Source organism: Eschrichtius robustus, chromosome 10 (genome assembly GCF_028021215.1).
Source record: "Eschrichtius robustus isolate mEscRob2 chromosome 10, mEscRob2.pri, whole genome shotgun sequence".
Taxonomy (NCBI): Eukaryota; Metazoa; Chordata; class Mammalia; order Artiodactyla; family Eschrichtiidae; genus Eschrichtius; species Eschrichtius robustus.
In genome coordinates, this window is record NC_090833.1 from 36,685,573 (window position 1) to 36,706,565 (window position 20,993).

The 20,993-nt window shown below is 37.4% G+C and overlaps 1 protein-coding gene across 2 annotated transcripts in view; it reads right to left on the reverse strand.

The window, feature by feature from the left end:
• The window catches only part of RECK (reversion inducing cysteine rich protein with kazal motifs), a 75,391-nt gene that overhangs the window by 24,566 nt on the left and 29,832 nt on the right, over positions 1-20,993 (reverse strand). For both annotated transcript variants that reach the window (XM_068553395.1, XM_068553396.1), the window contains 4 exons: positions 17,390-17,423; positions 14,954-15,151; positions 5,211-5,478; positions 2,417-2,596 (listed from right to left, as the gene is read on the reverse strand). In XM_068553395.1, coding sequence (XP_068409496.1) covers positions 2,417-2,596; positions 5,211-5,478; positions 14,954-15,151; positions 17,390-17,423 — 680 coding nt within the window. The remainder of the gene's footprint in view (positions 1-2,416; positions 2,597-5,210; positions 5,479-14,953; positions 15,152-17,389; positions 17,424-20,993) is intronic.

Here is a 20,993-nt window from a genome sequence, read left to right on the forward strand (position 1 = left end):
CTCTGTCAAATGCACGTGTGTGTGATTGTGTGTGTGTACATGTGTAATATATTGAATATTTTTTCTCAGACTGTGGCTTATCTTTTCAAATTTTAAATGGTGTCTTTTGGTGAACAAAAATGTTTACTGTTGAACTCTAGTTCACTCATTTTTTTCTTTTGTAATTAGTGTATTTTGTGTCCTGCCTACAAAATCTCTGGCTATATCAAGGCTATCAACATAGTCTCCTATTTTTTTTTTAGAAGCTTTTATTTTTCGCTTTTATGTTTAGTTCTATGACCCATCTTGAATTAATTTTTATGGATGGTGTGAGATGGAGGTTACGGTTTTTTTTTTTCATACAGATATTCAGTTGTTCCAGCATCATTTGTTGAAAAGATGTTTCTTTTTGCACTGAATTGCCTTGCTGCCTTTGTTGAAAATCAATTTATATGTGTGGGTCTATTCTTGCCTCTCTATTTTGTCATTGATCTATTTGTCTAAACTTATGCCAATATTACATTGATTTAATTTCTTTTTAAAATTAAAATTTATTTATTTATTTATTATTATATAATTTATTATTATTCTTTTTTGGCTGTGCCACACGTCTTGCGGGATCTTAGGTTCCCTGACCAGGGACTGAACCTGGGCCCTCGGCAGTGAAAGCACAGAGTCCTAACCACTGGACCACCAGGGAATTGCTACATTGACTTAATTTCTATTGCTTTATAATAAGTCTTGAAATCATGTACTGTAAGTTCTCCAAATTTATTCCTTAAAAAAATTGTTTTAGCTATTCTAGGTTATTTGTCTTTTCATATGAATTTTAGAATTAGTCTGGCACTTTCTTTTTTAAAAAGCTGGTTGGGATTTTGATCGAGATTGCACTGAATCTAGAGATTGGTTTCAGAAGAATTAACATCTTAACAATATTGAGTCTTCTAATCCATGAACATGGTACTTCTCTCCATTTAATTTCTCTCTGCAGTTTTCTGGTTCCTAGTGTAGAGTTCTTGCACATCTTTCGTTAGATTTATCTCTAAGTATTTCATATTTTTGATGCAATGTGTAAATTTTTTTTAATAAATTTCATTTTCTAACTGTTTGTTGCTAATATACAGAAATACAATTGGCTTTTGTATGTTAAACTTGTACCCTGTGACTTTGTTAAATTCAAGGATTTAAGGGGAGCTTGTATGCAGATTGTTGGGGCATCTCCTTTTGTGGTTCCCTCCTTTCTGGGATTTTCCAATTTCATATCCAGCCCCTCTGGCAGCCCCAAACTGTGATCTCTTAACTCCTCAGCCCAAGACTGCTGCTTTTTGCTTGAATTCTATATGCCATGCCAGGGGACTGAGAGTGCCCATGAAGAAAAAACTGGATAAATGTGGCCCCCAATCAGTGTGGTTTCTATCTTTCATGAGATGTACCTCCTCCTGCTTTTGGTCACTCTCAAATGCCTTCAAAACAATTGTGTTTTTATATTTTGTGCAGAGCTCATAATTGGTACTGACAGGAGTGGTAGTCTGATACAAACTGCTCCACCATTACCAGAAGCTAGAACTATGTTCAAATTTAACTTGAAACATTTCATAGACTTCAAATTTGCTCAACCTCTAAGCCAGGTCCTTATTGGCTAACACTAGTTGTAAAGATATCTCAATTTTCTTACTCAAAATAATAATCTGAATACTTTTAAGAGGATCGGATGTGTGTTAGCTTGAGGTGAGTATCCTCTGAACTTCCTTCTGCCTCAACTGAATGATTCTCTTCCTTTTTGTGTTCTTGATCTCTGGCTGCAGCTCATAAAACCAGCCAGTCCCCTTTTCTTTAGAAACTCTCCCTCTCTGGCTTCTCTGATATGGCATTCTCTATGCTTCTGGATGCCCTTTTTCTGTTTTCTTCATTGCTTCTTCAGCCATTAATTCAGTTCTTGGCCCTTATTTTTCATACCATAATTGATATCTCTGGGAAACACCTATTCAAATTGCTTCTGTAAAGAAAGTTTTTGTATGAAATAGGGGACTCACTGAGTGGGAACTTCAACCAATCTGAAGGTCCTTCAAAACAAATTGTCCGTAAGAGGGCATTCGGATGAGCAAACTGCTCACAGTGTTTTATTCTGCAGTGAATTATTTCCACTGGTGGTGCAGCAGAAGGGAGAGGGGAAGAATGGTAGACTGAAGAGGAGATTCTTTGAATTCTAGAAGTTTGAAGTATCTTGAGATTAGAAGGGACTTTGTTACAGTGCTTCCTTTCCCAGGGGTGATTTACAAGATAGAATACAGAATTTAAAGATGAAATGATAAAGGTATACTACTTCCTTTTAACTTAGCAGGAACAAAATCAGAGTAAAATGATCTTTTCACTCATTTAAAAACAAGGCAATTAATGATAAAATACTTCTATTCCATGTATAGTAACTTGCTCCTACCTGTTGTTAAAATTAGTACAGTAAGTAAGATTTCTACAGCCCAACTGGCAAGGTTCCCGAACATCTGCTAAACAGGTCAACATGGACACTTCCACTGGATTATATTCACAAAAGCGATCAAACTCTTGCCAACTCTGTGTATTGCCCCAGCTCATGCTATAAAGTTTAGTGCACAGTTCCCTGAAACAAAAGAACAAATGAAGAAACGTACAGATGAGCCAAATGAATAAATATTTGATTTGCATAAAACTTGAACTCTATGAACTGTACTTTGGAACATAAACAAAAAAAAAGTACAAAACCCAAAAGACTAAGATCTATCTTCTAGAATTTAGAGCCTGAAAAAGTAATCTTTTATATGAAAAAGTTAGCTTTCTTTTATTATCCATCTCTTTCCTTTTTGCTATTGTTTCTAGAAAGCTCAGTGCTAAATTTAATGTTTAATTATAGTATTGGTACATCCTTATTCTTGGCACAATTATTCCCCTTTATATTTCTGATCTCTCTTTTACCTTTACTTGAAGTAAGATAAAGCATATGGTTTTGCCTCCACAAAGATATAGTCCACTATATTTATGCTTCAATCACAGGAGGCAAAACTGTGACATGATCCTCAGACTCCTTTTAAGAAGCATTATAGACTTAGGGTTCACTGGATTCTCCCTGAAAAAGTATCCCCAAGCCACTTATATTCCTTAAGATATACCAAGATAGCCTACATGTAAAGGCTTTATGAATTCCAAAGCTGCTATAAACTATTGTATATAGCAATATATACTATATATATATACACTATTGTAGTATGTATGCATTTTTATTTCAGTACTGGATGATTATAAAGCAACTTCAGTGCATGTATATAGCTAAAATAACATCAGTATCATTTCCAAAGTGCTTTCACACATTATATTCATTAGTTTAATTTTTAACATTTATAAATGTAATAAAAGTGTAAAAAAAAAGTAACACATAATATAAAATTTTAATACTACCGGAATATGCAAAGTCACAAGTAAAAATTCTCCACCCCTGTCACATTTTGACTCTCATAATTACCCCTATGAGGAGGGTATTTTTACTTTTATAAGTTTGCTCATTCATTCTACCAGCATTTATTGAGTGCCTGTTTTGTGTGAGGCCCTGTTGAAGGCACTGGATGTGCAGTGGTGAATAAAAGAGAGACAAAGCCCCTGCTCTCAATTGAGCTTACACATCATGGGGATGAGAAAGCTGATATCAAGATCCATTAGGTAGGGACTTCGCTGGAGGTGCAGTGGTTAAGAATCTGCCTGCCAATGCAGGGGACACAGGTTTGAGCCCTGGTCCAGGAAGATCCCACATGCTGCGGTGCAACTAAGCCTGTGCGCCACAACTACTGAGCCTGTGCTCTAGAGCCCATGAGCCACAACTACTGAGCCCACGTGCCACAACTACTGAGCCTCTGTGCCTAGAGCCTGTGCTCTGCAACAAGAGAAGCCACAGCAATGAGAGCCCGCGCACCACAACAAAGAGTAGCCCTGCTCGCCACAACTAGAGAAAGCCTGCACGCAGCAATGAAGATCCAACGCAGCCATAAAAAAAAAAAAAATCCATTAGGTACCTTGATCTGGAAATCAGTCCCTTCTTTAGTCCTAACTTTCTGTATGACCTTGGACAGATTGTTTAACATCTCAGAGTTAGTTTTCTATATACATACAAGAATTATACAAATTGACATCAGTCATAAGATGATACCAGTCATCTTGTAAGGTTTCATGAGGATGACACAAGATGAAAGTGAAAGCATTCAGTATACCATAAAACCTTACATCAAGGTAAGAGATGCCATGTTTCTTACTGAAATTCTTCTGGGATGACACAGCCAGTCCTATCTCCAGTGACTACAGGGCATAAACTCTTTTGTAGACATTCAGAGAAGTACTCAGCATCCCTCCCATATGTACATTTATTAATTCCTATCAGCAACCCAATTTCCTGAATTATAGGGCCAACTTAACTTCTCTTTTAGCCCTTCTGTTAATTTTCTTTGGATATTTTCCAGATTTTTTCATATCTTTGATAAAGTCTGATGAGCTATTCTAGGCACAATTTTTTGCTAAAGTCCATCCAATTTAGAAACCACAGGAAGATCGTTTTACTCCTTGTATGTCATATTCATTTCAGGATATTCTAGTAATATGTGGTACCTTTTCACCCAAAATATCTCTAATAAAGCAAACTTCTGTTTCACCTGTGTTAAACCATTACCTTATCTCCATTTATTCTTATCTCTAGATTGTGTTTCCTCCATCCTACACAAATAGTATTGTCAATTTTTTACCCCTAAGTTTATCATCCAAATGAATGCCAATACACTGTTGTCTAACTTTGGATATAAGTGCCAGCCCAGGTTATTCACCAACATATGCAAAAAGTTGATTAAGTTCAAAGTTTCACAATTTAACAAAAAGAATATCCCTTAGATGTCTGGTCAAAACATCTCCTAAATTGTAAGCTTACTTGACGATAACCTCGAGGGTAGAATTCATATTGCATCATCATTAAATATTTATTGCCCTGCCAATGCTAAACCTCCACACCCCAAAACACAGTGCTTTTAGTTCAATGTACAAAAACAATGTTCTATATATACATGATGCTCAATAAATATCTGCTGGATGAAAGAATGATTTTGTATCTTCTAGACTCTTAAGACTACGCAGTACAAGAATATAACACACATTTGCTAGACTTAAATTCATTAATTAAAATGCTATTTTCTACTGTTTTTAATAAAGGAAAATGAGGTACTGACCTACATGTTGAAGTGTTCGCTTTAGAACAACAGTGCAATTTAGCGCCATCAAGGCCTGTAGAGGGAGGAGGGTGTACAGTGACTCCAGGGTGAACAGATTGTGAGCTTTCAAGAAAACACTGCCAAAGTGGATCCTGAGGCAAAGGCTGGGTCTTACAACCCTCGATGAGGCCATCAACAATCTCCATTTCTGTTTTCTTAGACATCAGAATTCTCTTGCAGGCATTTTGGCAAGCATGATCTTCAGCTCTGTCACAGCAATATAAACCTACATTTTCAGAATATAAGTGGCTTAATTAGCTGGTTTTATGTCATGCATTGCTCAGACAGAAGGACCCAGTGGTGTACTGGAACCTGTTATTACTTTGAGTCATGTCAATTTCTCCAGGATACTGAGCCTACCAAATTCTCTCTCCATTACTTTGCAATATAGCAAATAAGTGAAAAGCTAAAGGTAGACTAGGTATTTATTACCAGATTCACCACTGTGCCCAATCATGGGATCTCAGGCACTATTCCTAGATAAATGAAAGGTCCTCTTACACCTAAGAGGTCCTTACATGCAAGGCATTTTATGTTCCTGGAAAGGGTATTGTAGATCAAACTGGAATTATTGCATGTTAGAAACAGCTACATAAAAGGGATTATGTTCTTGACATAATGAGAAAGATGACTAATTTTAATAGCAATAACCACAAATACTGTATTTCATTACATTCTGGGATATAAAGCTTTTACAAATCTGTGCAAATTAATCTAAGTAGCAATTTAAATAATACAATTACAAACTCTGACAAGATATCAGTTTGCTTCTGCCTTTACTCTTCTATAAAAAATCAGAAAGCAAGAGAACACTTTCAACCAGTCTATAGGATTCAGAGGGCTTCTTTGAAGTAGTTTTCTTAGGAGTCTGACTTCTTAAGAAGCTTATTCAGGCATATCTGTTATCTGTCTGTAGCTTTCTTTTCCGGATTTCCTGTGTATTAGCACAGACATTTGAGATGGTTGTTCTACCCTTAAAACATTTTTCTGCCTTTTTTTTTTTTTTTTTGAGCTGCTATCTATCAACGTTGCTTCAGCAGCACCTCTCTATAGCCTAAACGTCAGTGAAGACAGATCTGCCTTTAAAATGAATGAAGGTTATTATGGCAAATGCTTCACCCTCTGATTTTCATCACACAACCACACAAATGCCATAAGCCTTAGAGTTCTGCTTTAGATTCTGGCCAAACAAGGCCCACAGCACTGCTTTTGAGTTTACAAAAACAAGTCTTTCAGTATCCCAGTGTAAATCAAAACATTGGCATCTGGCTTCTGAGTCTTACAAGTCTCTTGCCAGTTTTGCTTAATTAGTCAGTTCTTAAAGCCTGATCACCTCTAAATGAAGAAAGTGGATTATGGGCTTTCCAAAGCTGAGATTTTGAAGACCCCATAAGGTGCAAGTTCATTAGGAAGCCCTAATTTTTTAAAAGTATCAGGATCTCATTTATATTGATGTTTTTATTATAAAAGTAATAAATTTCATTGGTAAAATTCAAACATTATACATCCATATAATGTGGAACAAATAGGTATATAACTAAAAATGTACCTTATTATATACATTTAGTTCTGAAACTTGCTTTTTTTTGCTTATTACATCTTGGACTTCTGCAAACATACATCTTTTTTTTTTTGTATTGAAGTATAGTTGATTTACAATATTGTGTTAGTTTCACACGCACAGAAAAGTAATTCGGTTATACATATATATGTTGGGTTTTTTTATTCTTTTCCATAATATGTTATTACAACATATTCAATATAGCTCCCTGCGCTATACAGTAAGTCTTTGTTGTTTACCTATTTTGTATATGGTAGTGTACATCTTAATCCATACTTCTAATTTATCCCTCACCCCACCCCTCTTCCCCTTTGGTAACCATAAGTTTGTTTTCTATGTCTGTGAGTCTGTTTTGTAAAAAGCTCATTTGTATTATTTTTTGGATTCCACATATAAGTGATATCATATAGTATTTGTCTTTGTCTGACTTACTTCACTTAGTATGATAATCTCCAGCTCCATCCATGTTACTGCAAATGGTATTATTATTTCATTCTTTTTTATGGCTGAGTAATATATTCCATTGTGTGTGTGTGTGTGTGTGTGTGTGTGTGTGTGTGTGTGTCACATCGTCTTTATCCATTCATCTGTTGATGAACACTTGGGTTGTTTCCATGCCTTGGTTATTTTTTTTTTTTAATAAATCTTATTTAATTATTTTTGGCTGCATTGGGTCTTCGTTGCTGCGCGCGGGCTTTCTCTAGTTGCAGCGAGCAGGGGCTACTCTTCGTTGCGGTACATGGACTTCTCATTGTGGTGGCTTCTCTTGTTGTGGAGCACGGGCTCTAGGTGCGGGGGCTTCAGTAGTTGTGCCACAGCGGGCTTCAGAAGTTGTGGCTCGCGGGCTCTAGAGTGCAGGCTCAGTAGTTGTGGCACACGGGCTTAGTTGCTCTGCGGCATGTGGGATCTTCCCGGACAAGGACTCGAACCTGTGTCCCCTGCATTGTCAGGCAGATTCTTAACCACTGTGCCACCAGGGAAGCCCCATGCCTTGGTTATTGTAAACAGTGCTGCTATGAACATTGGGGTGCATGTATCTTTTTAAATTAGAGTTTTCATCTTTTGCAGAAATATACCCAAGAGTGGGATTGCTGGATCATATGGTAACTTTGTTTGTAGTTTTTTAAGGAACCTCCATACTGTTCTCCATAGTGGCTGTACCAATTTACATTCCCACCAACAGTGTCGGTGGGTTCCCTTTTCTCCACACCCTCTTCAGCATTTATTTATTTACTTTTTGATGACAGCCATTTTGACTAGTGTGAGGTGTAGTTCTTTTTCTTCTCTCATTGTAGGTTTTTTTAATTTTTTAATTAATTAATTAATTTATTTATTTTTGGCTGTGTTGGGTCTTCGCTTCTGTGCGAGGGCTTTCTCTAGTTGTGGCAAGTGGGGGGCCACTCTTCATCGCGGTGCGCGGGCCTCTCACTATCGCGGCCTCTCTTGTTGCGGAGCACAGGCTCCAGACGTGCAGGCTCAGTAGTTGTGGCTCACAGGCCCAGTTGCTCTGCAGCATGTGGGATCTTCCCAGACCAGGGCTCAAACCCGTGTCCCCTGCATTGGCAGGCGGATTCTCAACCACTGCGCCACCAGGGAAGCCCCCATTGTAGGTTTTTTTAAAATTTATTTTTAAAATTTATTTTTGAATTTTATTTCTTTATACAGCAGGTTCTTACTAGTTATCCATTTTATACATAATAGTGTATGTATGTCAATCTTAATCTCCCAATTCATCACACTACTCCCCCATCCCCCGCCACTTTCCCCCCTTGGTGTCCATACATTTGTTCTCTACATCTGTGTCTCTATTTCTGCCCTGCAAACCAGTTCTTCTGTACCATTTTGCTAGGTTCCACATACATGTGTTAATATACGATATTTGTTTTTCTCTTTCTGACTTACTTCACTCTGTATGACAGTCTCTAGATCCATCCACGTCTCTACAAATGACCCAATTTCATTCCTTTTTATGGCTGAGTAATATTCCATTGTATATATGTACCACAACTTCTTTATCCATTCGTCTGTCGATAGGCATTTAGGTTGCTTCCATGACCTGGCTATTGTAAATAGTGCTGCAATGAACATTGGGGTGCATGTGCCTTTTTGAATTATGGTTTTCTCTGCGTATATGACCAGTAGTGGGGTTGCTGGGTCATATGGTAATTCTATTTTTAGTTTTTTAAGGAACCTCCATACTGTTCTCCATAGTGGCTGTATCAACTTACATTCCCACCAACAGTGCAAGAAGGTTCTCTTTTCTCCACACCCTCTCCAGCATTTGTTGTTTGTAGATTTTCTGATGATGCCCATTCTAACTGGTGTGAGGTGATACCTCATTATAGTTTTGATTTGCATTTCTCTAATAATTAGTGATGTTGAGCAGCTTTTCATGTGCTTCCTTGCCATCTTTATGTCTTCTTTGGAGAAATGTTTATTTAGGTCTTCTGCCCATTTTTGGATTGGGTTTTTTTTTAATATTGAGCTGCATGAACTGTTTATATACTTTGGAGATTAATCCTTTGTCCGTTGATTTGTTTGCAAATATTTTCTCCCATTCTGAGAGTTCTCTTTTCATCTTGTTTGTAGTTTCCTTTGTGCAAAAGCTTTTAAGTTTCATTAGGTCCCATTTGTTTATTTTTGTTTTTATTTCCATTACTCTAGGAGGTGGATCAAAAAAGATCTTCCTGTGATTTATGTCAAAGAGTGTTCTTCCTATGTTTTCCTCTAAGAGCTTTATAGTGCCCGGTCTTACATTTAGGTCTCGAATCCATTTTGAGTTTATTTTTGTGTATTCTAATACACAAAAATAGGGAGTGTTCTAATTTCATTCTTTCACGTGTAGCTGTCCAGTTTTCCCAGCACCACTTATTGAAGAGACTGTCTTTTCTCCATTGTATATCCTTGCCTCCTTTGTCATAGATTAGTTGACCACAGGTGCGTGGGTTTATCTCTGGGCTTTCTATCCTGTTCCATTGATCTATATTTCTGTTTTTGTGTCAGTACCATATTGTCTTGATTACTGTAGCTATGTAGTATAGTCTGAAGTCAGGGAGTCTGATTCCTCCAGATCCGTTTTTTTCCCTCAAGACTGCTTTGGCTATTCGGGGTCTTTTGTGTCTCCATACAAATTTTAAGATTTTTTGTTCTAGTTCTGTAAAAAATGCCATTGGTAATTTGATAGGGACTGCATTGAATCTGTAGATTGCTTTGGGTAGTATAGTCATTTTCACAATATTGATTCTTCCAATCCAAGAACATGGTATATCTATCCATCTGTTGGTATCATCTTTAATTTCTTTCATCAGTGTCTTATAGTTTTCTGCATACAGGTCTTCTGTCTCCCTAGGTAGGTTTATTCCTAGGTGTTTTATTCTTTTTGTTGCAATGGTAAATGGGAGTGTTTCCATAATTTCTCTTTCAGATTTTTCATCATTAGTGTATAGGAATGCAAGAGATTTCTGTGCATTAATTTTGTTTTCTTTTTTCTGAATTTTTGAGTTTTATTTTTTTATATATCAGGTTCTTATTAGTTATGTGCACTAATTTTGTATCCTGCAACTTTACCAAATTCATTGATTAGCTCTAGTAGTATTCTGGTGGCATCTTTAGGATTCCCTGTGTATAGTATCATGTCATCTGCAAACAGTGACAGTTTTACTTCTTCTTTTCCAATTGGTATTCCTTTTATTTCTTTTTCTTCTCTGATTGTTGTGGCTAGAACTTCCAAAACTATGTTTAATAATAGTGGCGAGAGTGGACATCCTTGTCTTGTTCCTGATCTTAGAGGAAATGTTTTCAGTTTTTCACCATTGAGAATGATGTTTGCTGTGGGTTTGTCATATATGGCCTTTATTATGTTGAGGTAGGTTCCCTCTATGCCCATTTTCTAGAGAGTTTTTATCATAAACGGGTGTTGAATTTTGTCAAAAGCTTTTTTCTGCATCTATTGAGATGATCATATGGTTTTTATTCTTCAGTTTGTTAATATGGTTATCACATTGATTGATGTGCATATATTGAAGAACCCTTGCATGCCTGGGATAAATCCCACTTGATCATGGTGTATGATCCTTTTAATGTGTTGTTGGATTCTGTTTGCTAGTATTTTGTTGAGGATTTTTGCATCTATATTCATCAGTGATATTGGTCTATAATTTTCTTTTTTTGTGGTATCTTTGTCTGGTTTTGGTATCAGGGTGATGGTGGCCTCATAGAATGAGTTTGGGAGTGTTCCTTCCTCTGCAATTTTTTGGAAGAGTTTGAGAAGGATGGGTGTTAGCTCTTCTCTAAATGTTTGATAGAATTCACCTGTGAAGCCATCTGGTCCTGGACTTTTGTTTGTTGGAAGATTTTTAATCACAGTTTCAATTTCGTTACTTGTGATTGGTCTGTTCATATTTTCTATTTCTTCCTGGTTCAGTCTTGGAATGCTATACTTTTCTAAGAATTTGTCCATTTCTTCCAGGTTGTACATTTTATTGGCATAGAGTTGGTTGTAGTAGTCTCTTAGGATGTTTTGTATTTCTGCGGTGTCTGTTGTAACTTCTCCTTTTTCATTCCTAATTTTATTGATTTGAGTCCTCTCCCTCTTTTTCTTGATGAGTCTGGCTAATGGTTTATCAATTTTGTTTATCTTCTCAAAGAACCAGCTTTTAGTTTTACTGATGTTTGCTACTGCTTTCTTTGTTTCTATTTCATTTATTTCTGCTCTGATCTTTATGATTTCTTTCCTTCTACTAACTTTGGGTTTTATTTGTTCTTCTTTCTCTAGTTCCTTTAGGTGTAAGGTTAGATTGTTTATTTGAGATTTTGCTTGTTTCTTGAGGTAGTCTTGTATTGCTATAACCTTCCCGCTTAGAACTGCTTTTGCTGCATCCCATAAGTTTTGGATTGTCGTGTTTTCACTGTCATTTGTCTCTAGGTATATTTTTAAACTTTTTTTAAAGTTAATTAATTTTATTTTTGGCTGCACTGGGTCTTTGGTGCTGCACCCGGGCTTTTCTCTAGTTGAGGCGAGCGGGGGCTACTCTTTGCTGTGGTGCACTGGCTTCTCATTGCAGTGGCTTCTCTTGTTGCGGAGCGCAGGCTCTACAGCGCAGGCTCAGTAGTTGTGGCACACGGACTTAGTTGTTCCGTGACATGTGGAATCTTCCCAGACTAGGGCTCGAACCCGTGTCCCCTGCATTGGCAGGCGGATTCTTAACCACTGTGCCACCAGGGAAGCCCTCTAGGTATTTTTTGATTTCCTCTTTGATTTCTTCAGTGATCTCTTGGTTATTTCGTAACGTATTGTTTAGCCTCCATGTGTTAGTGTTTTTTACGTTTTTTTCCCTGTAATTCATTTCTAATCTCATAGCATTGTGGTCAGAAAAGATGCTTGATACAATTTCAATTTTCTTAAATTTACTGAGGCTTGATTTGTGACCCAAGATGTGATCTATCCTGGAGAATGTTCCGTGCGCACTTGAGAAGAACGTGTAATCTGCTGTTTTTGGATGGAATGTCCTATAAATATCAATTAAATCTATCTGGTCTATTGTGTCATTTAAAGCTTGTGTTTCCTTATTAATTTTCTGTTTGGATGGTCTGTCCATTGGTGTAAGTGAGGTGTTAAAGTCCCCCACTATTATTGTGTTACTGTCAATTTCCTCTTTTATAGCTGTTAGCAGTTGCCTTATGTATTGAGGTGCTCCTATGGTGCACCATATATATTTATAATATTATATATATTTATAATTGTTATATCTTCTTCTTGGATTGATCCCTTGATCATTATGTAGTGTCCTTCCTTGTCTCTTGTAACATTCTTTATTTTAAAGTCCATTTTATCTGATATGAGTATTGCTACTCCAGCTTTCTTTTGATTTCCGTTTGCATGGAGTATCTTTTTCCATCCCCTCACTTTCAGTCTATATGTGTCCCTAGGTCTGAAGTGCATCTCTTGTAGACAGCATATATATGGGTCTTGTTTAGGTATCCATTCAGCAAGCCTGTGTCTTTTGGTTGGAGCATTTTATCCATTCACGTTTAAGGTAATTATCGATATGTACGTTCCTATGACCATTTTCTCAACTGTTATGGGTTTGTTTTTGTTGGTCCTTTTCTTCTCTTGTGTTTCTCACTTAGAGAAGTTCCTTTTGCATTTGTTGTAGAGCTGGTTTGGTGGTGCTGAATTCTCTTAGCTTTTGCTTGTCTGTAAAGCTTTTGATTTTTCCATCAAATCTGAATGAGATCTGTGCTGGGTAGAGTAATCTTGGTTGTAGGTTCTTCCATTTCATCACTTTATCATGCCACTCCCTTCTGGCTTGTAGAGTTTCTGCTCAGAAATCAGCTGTTAACCTTATGGGAGTTCCCTTGTATGTTATTTGTCATTTTTCCCTTGCTGCTTTCAATAATTTTTCTTTGTCTTTAATTTTTGTCAATTTGATTACTATGTGTCTTGGTGTGTTTCTCCTTGGGTTTATCCTGTATGGGACTCTCTGCACTTACTGGACTTGGGTGGCTATTTCCTTTCCCATGTTAGGGAAGTTTTCGACTATAATCTCTTCAAATATTTTATCGGGTCCTTTCTCTCTTTCTTCTCCTTCTGGGACCCCTACAATGCAAATGTTGTTGCGTTTAATGTTGTCCCAGAGGTCTCTTAGGCTGCCTTCATTTCTTTTCATTCTTTTTTCTTTATTCTGTTCTGCAGCAGTGAATCCCACCATTCTGTCTTCCAAGTCACTTATCTGTTCTTCTGCCTCAGTTATTCTGCTATTGATTCCTTTTAGTGTATTTTTCATTTCAGTTATTGTGTTGTTCATCTCTGTTTGTTTGTTCTTTAATTCTTCTAGATCTTTGTTAAACATTTCTTGCATCTTCTCGATCTTTGCCTCCCTTCTTTTTCCGAGGTCCTGGATCACCTTCAATATCATTATTCTGAATTCTTTTTCTGGAAGGTTGCCTATCTCCACTTCATTTAATTGTTTTTCTGGGGTTTTATCTTGTTCCTTCATCTGGTACATAGCCCTCTGTCTTTTCATCTTGCCTATGTTTCTGTGAATGTGGTTTTCGTTCCACAGGCTGCAGGATTGTAGTTCTTGCTTCTGCTGTCTGCCCTCTCTCTCATTGTAGTTTTGATTTGCATTTCTCTAACAATTAGCGATATTGAGCATCTTTTCATGTGCCTGCTGGTCATCTGTATGTCTTCTTTGGAGAAATGTCTATTTAGGTCTTCTGTCCATTTTTTGATTGCATTGTTTATTTTTTTGATATTGAGTTGTATAAGCTGTTTGTATATTTTGGAAATTAAGCCCTTGTTGGTCGCGTTGTTTATAAATACTTTCTCCCAGGCCCTAGGTTGTCTTTTCATTTTGTTTATGGCTTCCTATGCTGTGCAAAAGCTTGTAAGTTTGAGTAGGTCTCATTTGTTTATTTTGCTTCTATTTCTTTTGCCTTGGAAGACTGACCTAAGAATATATTGCTAAAATTTATGTCAGAGAATGTTTCTCCTATGTTCTCTTCTAGGAGTTTTATGGTATCATGTCTTATAATTAAGTCTTTAAGCCATTTTGAGTTTATTTTTGTGTATTGTGTGAGGGAGTGTTCTAACTTCATTGATTTACATAATACATCTTCCAGTATGTTGATTGTATAACGTTGTTATTATAGAGATACATAATTTATTTAATCAACTTTAATCAATATCCTATTGGTGGATGTTTAGGTCATTTTTAATTTTTCTCTATACCAGCAATGTTGTAGTAAACATCCTTTATATGTGTAGATGTATTTTTGAAAATTTGTGAGTTTTTGTGAAGGATAATTTCTGAGAAATGGAATTGCTAGATTAAAAGGCATGATTATTTGAAATTCGCATGGTCATAACCCAATTTTCCCTCTTAAAATATCCATACCAGTGAATTTTCCCACTTCAGAATAGAGAGTGCCTGTTTCTTCATACCCTTGACAGCACTGTCTTTCTCGGCATCTTTTAGCTGTGATGATAATGTCCAGTCTGCCAAATCTAAAGACCAAAGGAAGCCTGGTATTTCCCAAATGACCCAGACTGTAGATATCTTCAAGAATTTACTTCTTTTTTTTTTACAAATTATTTTACCAAAGATTGAAATGAGAGGAATATGTGGCTTTTACTTACTATCTGTTGGGTTCCTCATTGGATAAGATTGGGTATAATTGTTTACACAGTGTATTAATTGTGGACTAATAGAGGCACAATAATTTTCCACTGCTTTGATCTGAGAAGGACCAGGAGAAGAGTCTGTTCGAAAAATGGCTTGACAGTATTCTCGGCAGTTTGTGTGATGGCCTGCATAACTGCAACAAACTGAGCCCACTAGGGGAGAAAAAAGGAGATTACATTGAAATGAAATCAGCTATTTGCTAACATTAAATCATCATAATAATGATGGAACAAAATGTGTCTTTTTGAATTTCAGAAATAAAACCATGCCATAGAAGACACGTACTTAAAGTCAGCACTACTATAAGCATGGCCATGGGGACATTCAGGTGCTCACTGGTCTGAGAAAGTCATTATTTGTCAACTTATAGTCTATAGTGCAGTGGTTCTCAGCAGGAGCAGTACCAGCCCCTGGGAGAATTTGGATGCATGTGGAAGTGTTTCTGGTTTTCATGATGACTTAAGGATGACTGCTGGCATTTAGCACATGGGGGTCAGGGCTGTTAAATGCTGCACAACATACAGGAAAGTCTCATACAGTCGAAACTGTTTCCCAAAATGCTAATAGCACCCATGTTGAGAACCACTGGAACAGCTTCTTTCCACGTTAGATCTGTGGAGATTCATAAACAAAGCAAACCAAAGCAAAACAAATCAAACATATCAAAATAAAACAAAACCCCAAATACCTCACATTTATAAAATAGGACCAGTAAAAACTAAGAGATACCAGGACCACTTCATAAATTTGCAAATTATATAACTGTCTATCTTGAAACAAAATCCCAAAAGTTCTATACTGTTTGAAAATCTCCAAGACTATGCCTAAATTGAAAGTCCTCAACTCATAACTGATATGACTTGCTTCAACACTGAAAAATAAAACCCACATTTGGAATAAATGATTCTGTATGTACGTGTTTTTAAAAATCAAGGTGGACTATTTAAGGTATCTGGGAAGAGCAGGATGAGCGGCTGGGGGTGCAGATGTGGGATTTATAATGAAGAGCAAGAGGTCCTCATAGGAGAGGCTAAGGGGTCTGTGGGAGGCTGAAGGGAGCCAAAAGGGTAGAGGTATGGCCGGAAAAGGTTAAGAAAATGGCAGGTAGGAAACCTCTGATAATAAGTAGGGATGGTTATAGAGGAACCAGAATCAGGTTTCTGGTGGATTCCACAGACCAAGGAATGAGCAGGGAACTCAGGCGACTTCCAGAAATAATGATAATGATAAAATCATACACAAATGAACTAAAGTAGGACTAAACTGATAGCAAGACAAGCCTCTTTCCTGGACAAGGAAACTGTTTCATACCTATTGTGCCAGCTAAGTTTTTGATTTGAAATTACTAACAAACTTACATTGTTCATTGCTGAATTGTTCATTTTAATCACAAAGAACAATCATTAATGGCTACATTATCATTGTCAACCTCAATGAAGCTAAAACTGGGGGCAGGGGTGAGGGATGCTGAGGACAGAGGAGACAAGTGAGAATAGGACAAAGATGCCTGTCTTCTGATGCCCCAATTAGGCTGGCTTCCTCACAGTGTGGGAGGATATAGGATTATGTGCTAAAGACTATCTGGAAAATCTTGAACTAAACCCCAGTTAGAAAGAGTAGAAGATAAAGTACAGACAGCTAATGTTTCTTATACTTTAATACACCCCACTGCCAAGCTCACCTAACAACTCTTTACTCCTCACACCTGTTTCCCCATCTCCAACTGCTCTCACTGTTCCCTTCAGCTGGAATGCCCTTCCTCCAACCTCTACTGCTCACATCATGTCCACCCTTCAAGGCCCAGTTCAGCTACCAACTCCATGAAGTCACCTCTAAGCGCCCCTGCAAGATGTGATCCCTCCTTCCTCTGAACTCCCTCGGCACCTTATCAGTAACTCTATCCCATACCCACCGTGTCCCAGAGTTCTTTGTGTACAGGTTGTGTCCCCCACAGGTGTGCATCTGCCCTGCACAGAGCAACCAGTCAGTGAATATCTGCTGAATGAACTGAGAGGCAGCCCTCAGCAAGTGCTGCAATTATATTGCGTTGTATTACGTGGGAGTGTTCAACTTCTGTTTATATCACATGGGAGTGCTCAACTTCCTGTTTATCCAAGTGGGGCATGATCTTCCTCTAAAACACCCAGCACTGATATCTGCTTTGTAAATCTGTAATTAGGACATGGGAATTGTTCGAATTCATGAATGGCCCAAACACTCCAGAGGAAAGAGCCTATCAGAATCCTGCTGTGCACATTCCTTCAGACGGTTTAGTAACAGCCTAAGTTATAATGTCAGAGTTTTGGCAATATTTATAACAGCTAAATCATATTCTGTAAACTGTGTTTTGCTCTTTGGATTGCTTGTATAACCATCAACAATATACTTACTTTCATTTCTGCTAATGCAACTGAAAAGAGCATTCTGTAAATTAAAGGAAAACAAACAGAAATTAACAACCACATAGAATTTCTAATTTTATTCCACTTTTATAGTTATACAGAAATCAGGATATCAAACTATTTAATCCTTCTCTAAATCCAAGATTAAAAACAAAGAAACTATGATATAGCATTCTGGTGAAAAGAGAAACCATCTTCTAATACATTTTGGGGATCAAGATTATCACCCAAGCCATAAGCTGACCACATTATAGCAAACCAAGTTTATGTAAAGCTGTACCAATGTGCATATGTGGGGAAAGTACAATGTAGTAATCTCAATTATTTCTTGTAGAACATAAAAAAGCTTTCAGAAAATAATATAATAAAGGTTATTTAGGGAAATACATATTTGATATAACCACTGCATTTTAGAGTTGAAAGGACCTTAGAGATCACCTCTAATTGTTCTCAAACCTGGCCATGCACTAGAACACCTGGGCTTCCTAGGCCTTACCCTAGACTACAGAATTGGAATTTGGGAATGAAGCACAGAAATCTAAATTTTAAACAAGGCCTCAAAGATGATTCTTATGTAGCCATCCTGGGGCCAGAGTTGGGGAATCTCTCTACCATATTACAGATAAAGAAACCATTTCCTTAGCAGGGGAGAGACTGCCCCAGGTCACAGAGCAAGTTAAAAGTAGAATCTGAGACTAGAATTAATGTTTTTAGATCTCTTAGATCACTGTTCGGAAAATATCACACTGTGTTAAAGTCATTGTAAGGAAAATAAACAAAACAAGACAAACAAAAAATTCCTTGTACAAAGCTATTTGGATAATCAGGGCTTGTAGACTACGATTAATATCACACTTGGAAGAGAATAAATTCTTAAAAGAATATGGGCATAAATAAAAGGTAGATGGAAAACAAGTACACCCTTATTAATGAATAGAGATGATTTTGGCTTTTATTTGCAACTAACTTCCAAGCTGGCTACATGATCTAGACTTATTAAAGGACCAGCTTTACTGACATTTAAAACCTAGCTTCAAGGATCCATCTATGTAGTTGTGTGAAGCTGTACTGCATTTTCCCTACTAAATAATATTCTACTGTAGGAATAAACCACACTTGATTTATCCAAAGCAAAACAAAATACCCAGGACCCATAGAAAAGGGCTAATGAATTCACCCAGTATGAATTCTTTCTGTTAGAGATCTCATTAAATATAAAATAGTGAAGAGTAAATATTCTTGGTATTCTTTAATAGTGGTCTTTTTTATATTTCTCTTCATCCATGTTTCTTTGTTTTAGTTTGACTTTTCAGCTACCCATTATAGGTAGCCCTCTATTTTGGTTCAATGGTTTCAGGAACACTTTCAATAAAATGATCTAAATCAACATTAAAAAGTCATCTGCTACCAGGACTTCCTTGGTGGTCCAATGGTTAAGACTCCAAGCTCCCAATGCAGGGGGTCCAGGTTCGATTACTGGTCAGGGAACTAGATCCCGCATGACGCAACTAAAAGAGCCCTCATGCTGCAAGCAACTAAAGATCCCACACGTGGCAACTAAGACCTGGTGCAGCCAAAAAAAGAAAAAAAAAAAAAAAAAGTCATCTGCTACCCATTTTCCAGCCCCTCTTAACTGGGTGAATAAAATTCTCATTGCCCTTCTCTTTTTTTTGTTTGCTTTGCTTTTTTTGGCTGAGCTGAGAGGCTTGTGGGATCCTAGTTCCCTGGTGGAACCCGGGCCCTCAGCAGTGAAAGCACGGAGTCTTAACCACTGGACCGCCAGGGAATTCCCTGCCATTCTCTTTCTAATATGCTGGTTGTTCCTCTTGTTCCTCTTGGTTCCTCTTGGTTTTGGCTTTTTTGGCCTTGTTCCTAAAGAAGTATGTTTATTATCTTGGTGGCCGTCCTGGGTTACATGCCCTGATTTCCATTTTTGTTATTCTTCCAGTTACTCTTAAAGTTTCTAGAGCTGTGGTTTTCAAGTGGAGGTAATCTTGCTTCCCAGGGGGCATCTGGCAATGTCTGGAGACATTCTTGGTTGTCATAACACGGGGGGGGTTGGGGTGTTCTACGGAACTGACATCTAGTAGGTAGAGGAGTCTAGAGATGCTGTTAAACATCCTACAAGGCATAAGACAGCTCCCCTACAACAAAGGATTATCCGGCCCCAAATGTCAATAGTGTCAAGGTTGAGAAATCCTGCTCTAGAAACTTACAAATTTGTTCAAGCTTGATTTTTTTTTTTAATTTGATCTTAAAAATAAAAAGAAATATCACTCTGGGTCAGCCTTGTGGATCACTTAGCTTCAGAGAGAGGTACTAAAGGACACAAAATCTGAAAAATGTCAGAGATCAGCTAATCCAACTCATTTGACAGAAGAAGCCAGAGTCTGAGGCCTAGAAAGGAGAACTACTTATGGACCCTAGCTTTCACCCACAAATGGTTTGGCAAACTATGGCACCCAGGCCAAATCCTGCCTGCTGCCTGTTTTTGTAAGTAAAGTTTTATTGGAACACAGTCACACCCATTCATTTACATATTGTATACAGTTACCTCACACTATAATGGTAGAGTTGAGTGGACAGTAAGCCTAAACTGGCCGGTAAGCCTAAAATATTTGCTTCCTGACCCTTCACAGAAAAAGTTTGCTAACCGCTGATATAGAAGGGCTCAGCTGTCTCTCTTTATGTCACATCCAGAGTTCAGAGATGTTCCCTAAGCATTTCTCGTTTCCCTTAATGTTCACTGATAGACCTTTCACGCATAGAGTTACTCTAACTTGTTGAACTAAAAACTTTTATATTTCCACATGGCAGCACCTCTAGTGTTAATACCATTTTTACATCTCTTTCTTTATCTTTACCAGTTTTAAGGTTTCAAAGTATGGTCCTTATAGAGAACAGACTGGCGGTTGCCAAAGGGGAGGTGGGTGGGAGAGGGTTGGATTGGGAGTTTGGGGTTGCATGGTATATATACCATGAAAACTGGTATATACAGAATTGATAAACAACAAGGTTCTACTGTATAGCACAGGGAACTATATTCAATATCCTGTGATAAACCATAATGGAAAAGAATATGAAAAAGAATGTATATATATGTATAGCTGAGTCACTTTGCTGTACAGCAGTAACACAACATTGTAATTCAACTATACTTCAGTAAAAAATGAAATTAAATTAAATTTAAAAAAGAATGATCCTTCACTCAAGTATACTGGTATTTGATGAATTCATCAATTCTCTGTTGCTTACTTTACACGCATCATGATTTTATCATATCCCCCTCTTTGATAAAAGATTCTTAACCTTAGGTAACTCTACCTAAGGTATAAACTATAGGTAACTCTACCTTTTCACTGCTAAAACTACTGCTGACTAGTTTGACAGGGCTTAAGACACACATGAGTTACAGCCCTGGCCGACAGTCTCTTCATTTCTTAAGATGGTCCATCAGGGTCTTAGCTAGTCAATTCTTAAGTCTTTCAAATGTCTAATCGCCATCTAGTGGCAAAAGTGGGCAGTAACTGAGGGTTTATACTCAGTTGGGTTTATACCGAGCCTCTTTTGACCTTCTGCCACCAATATTATA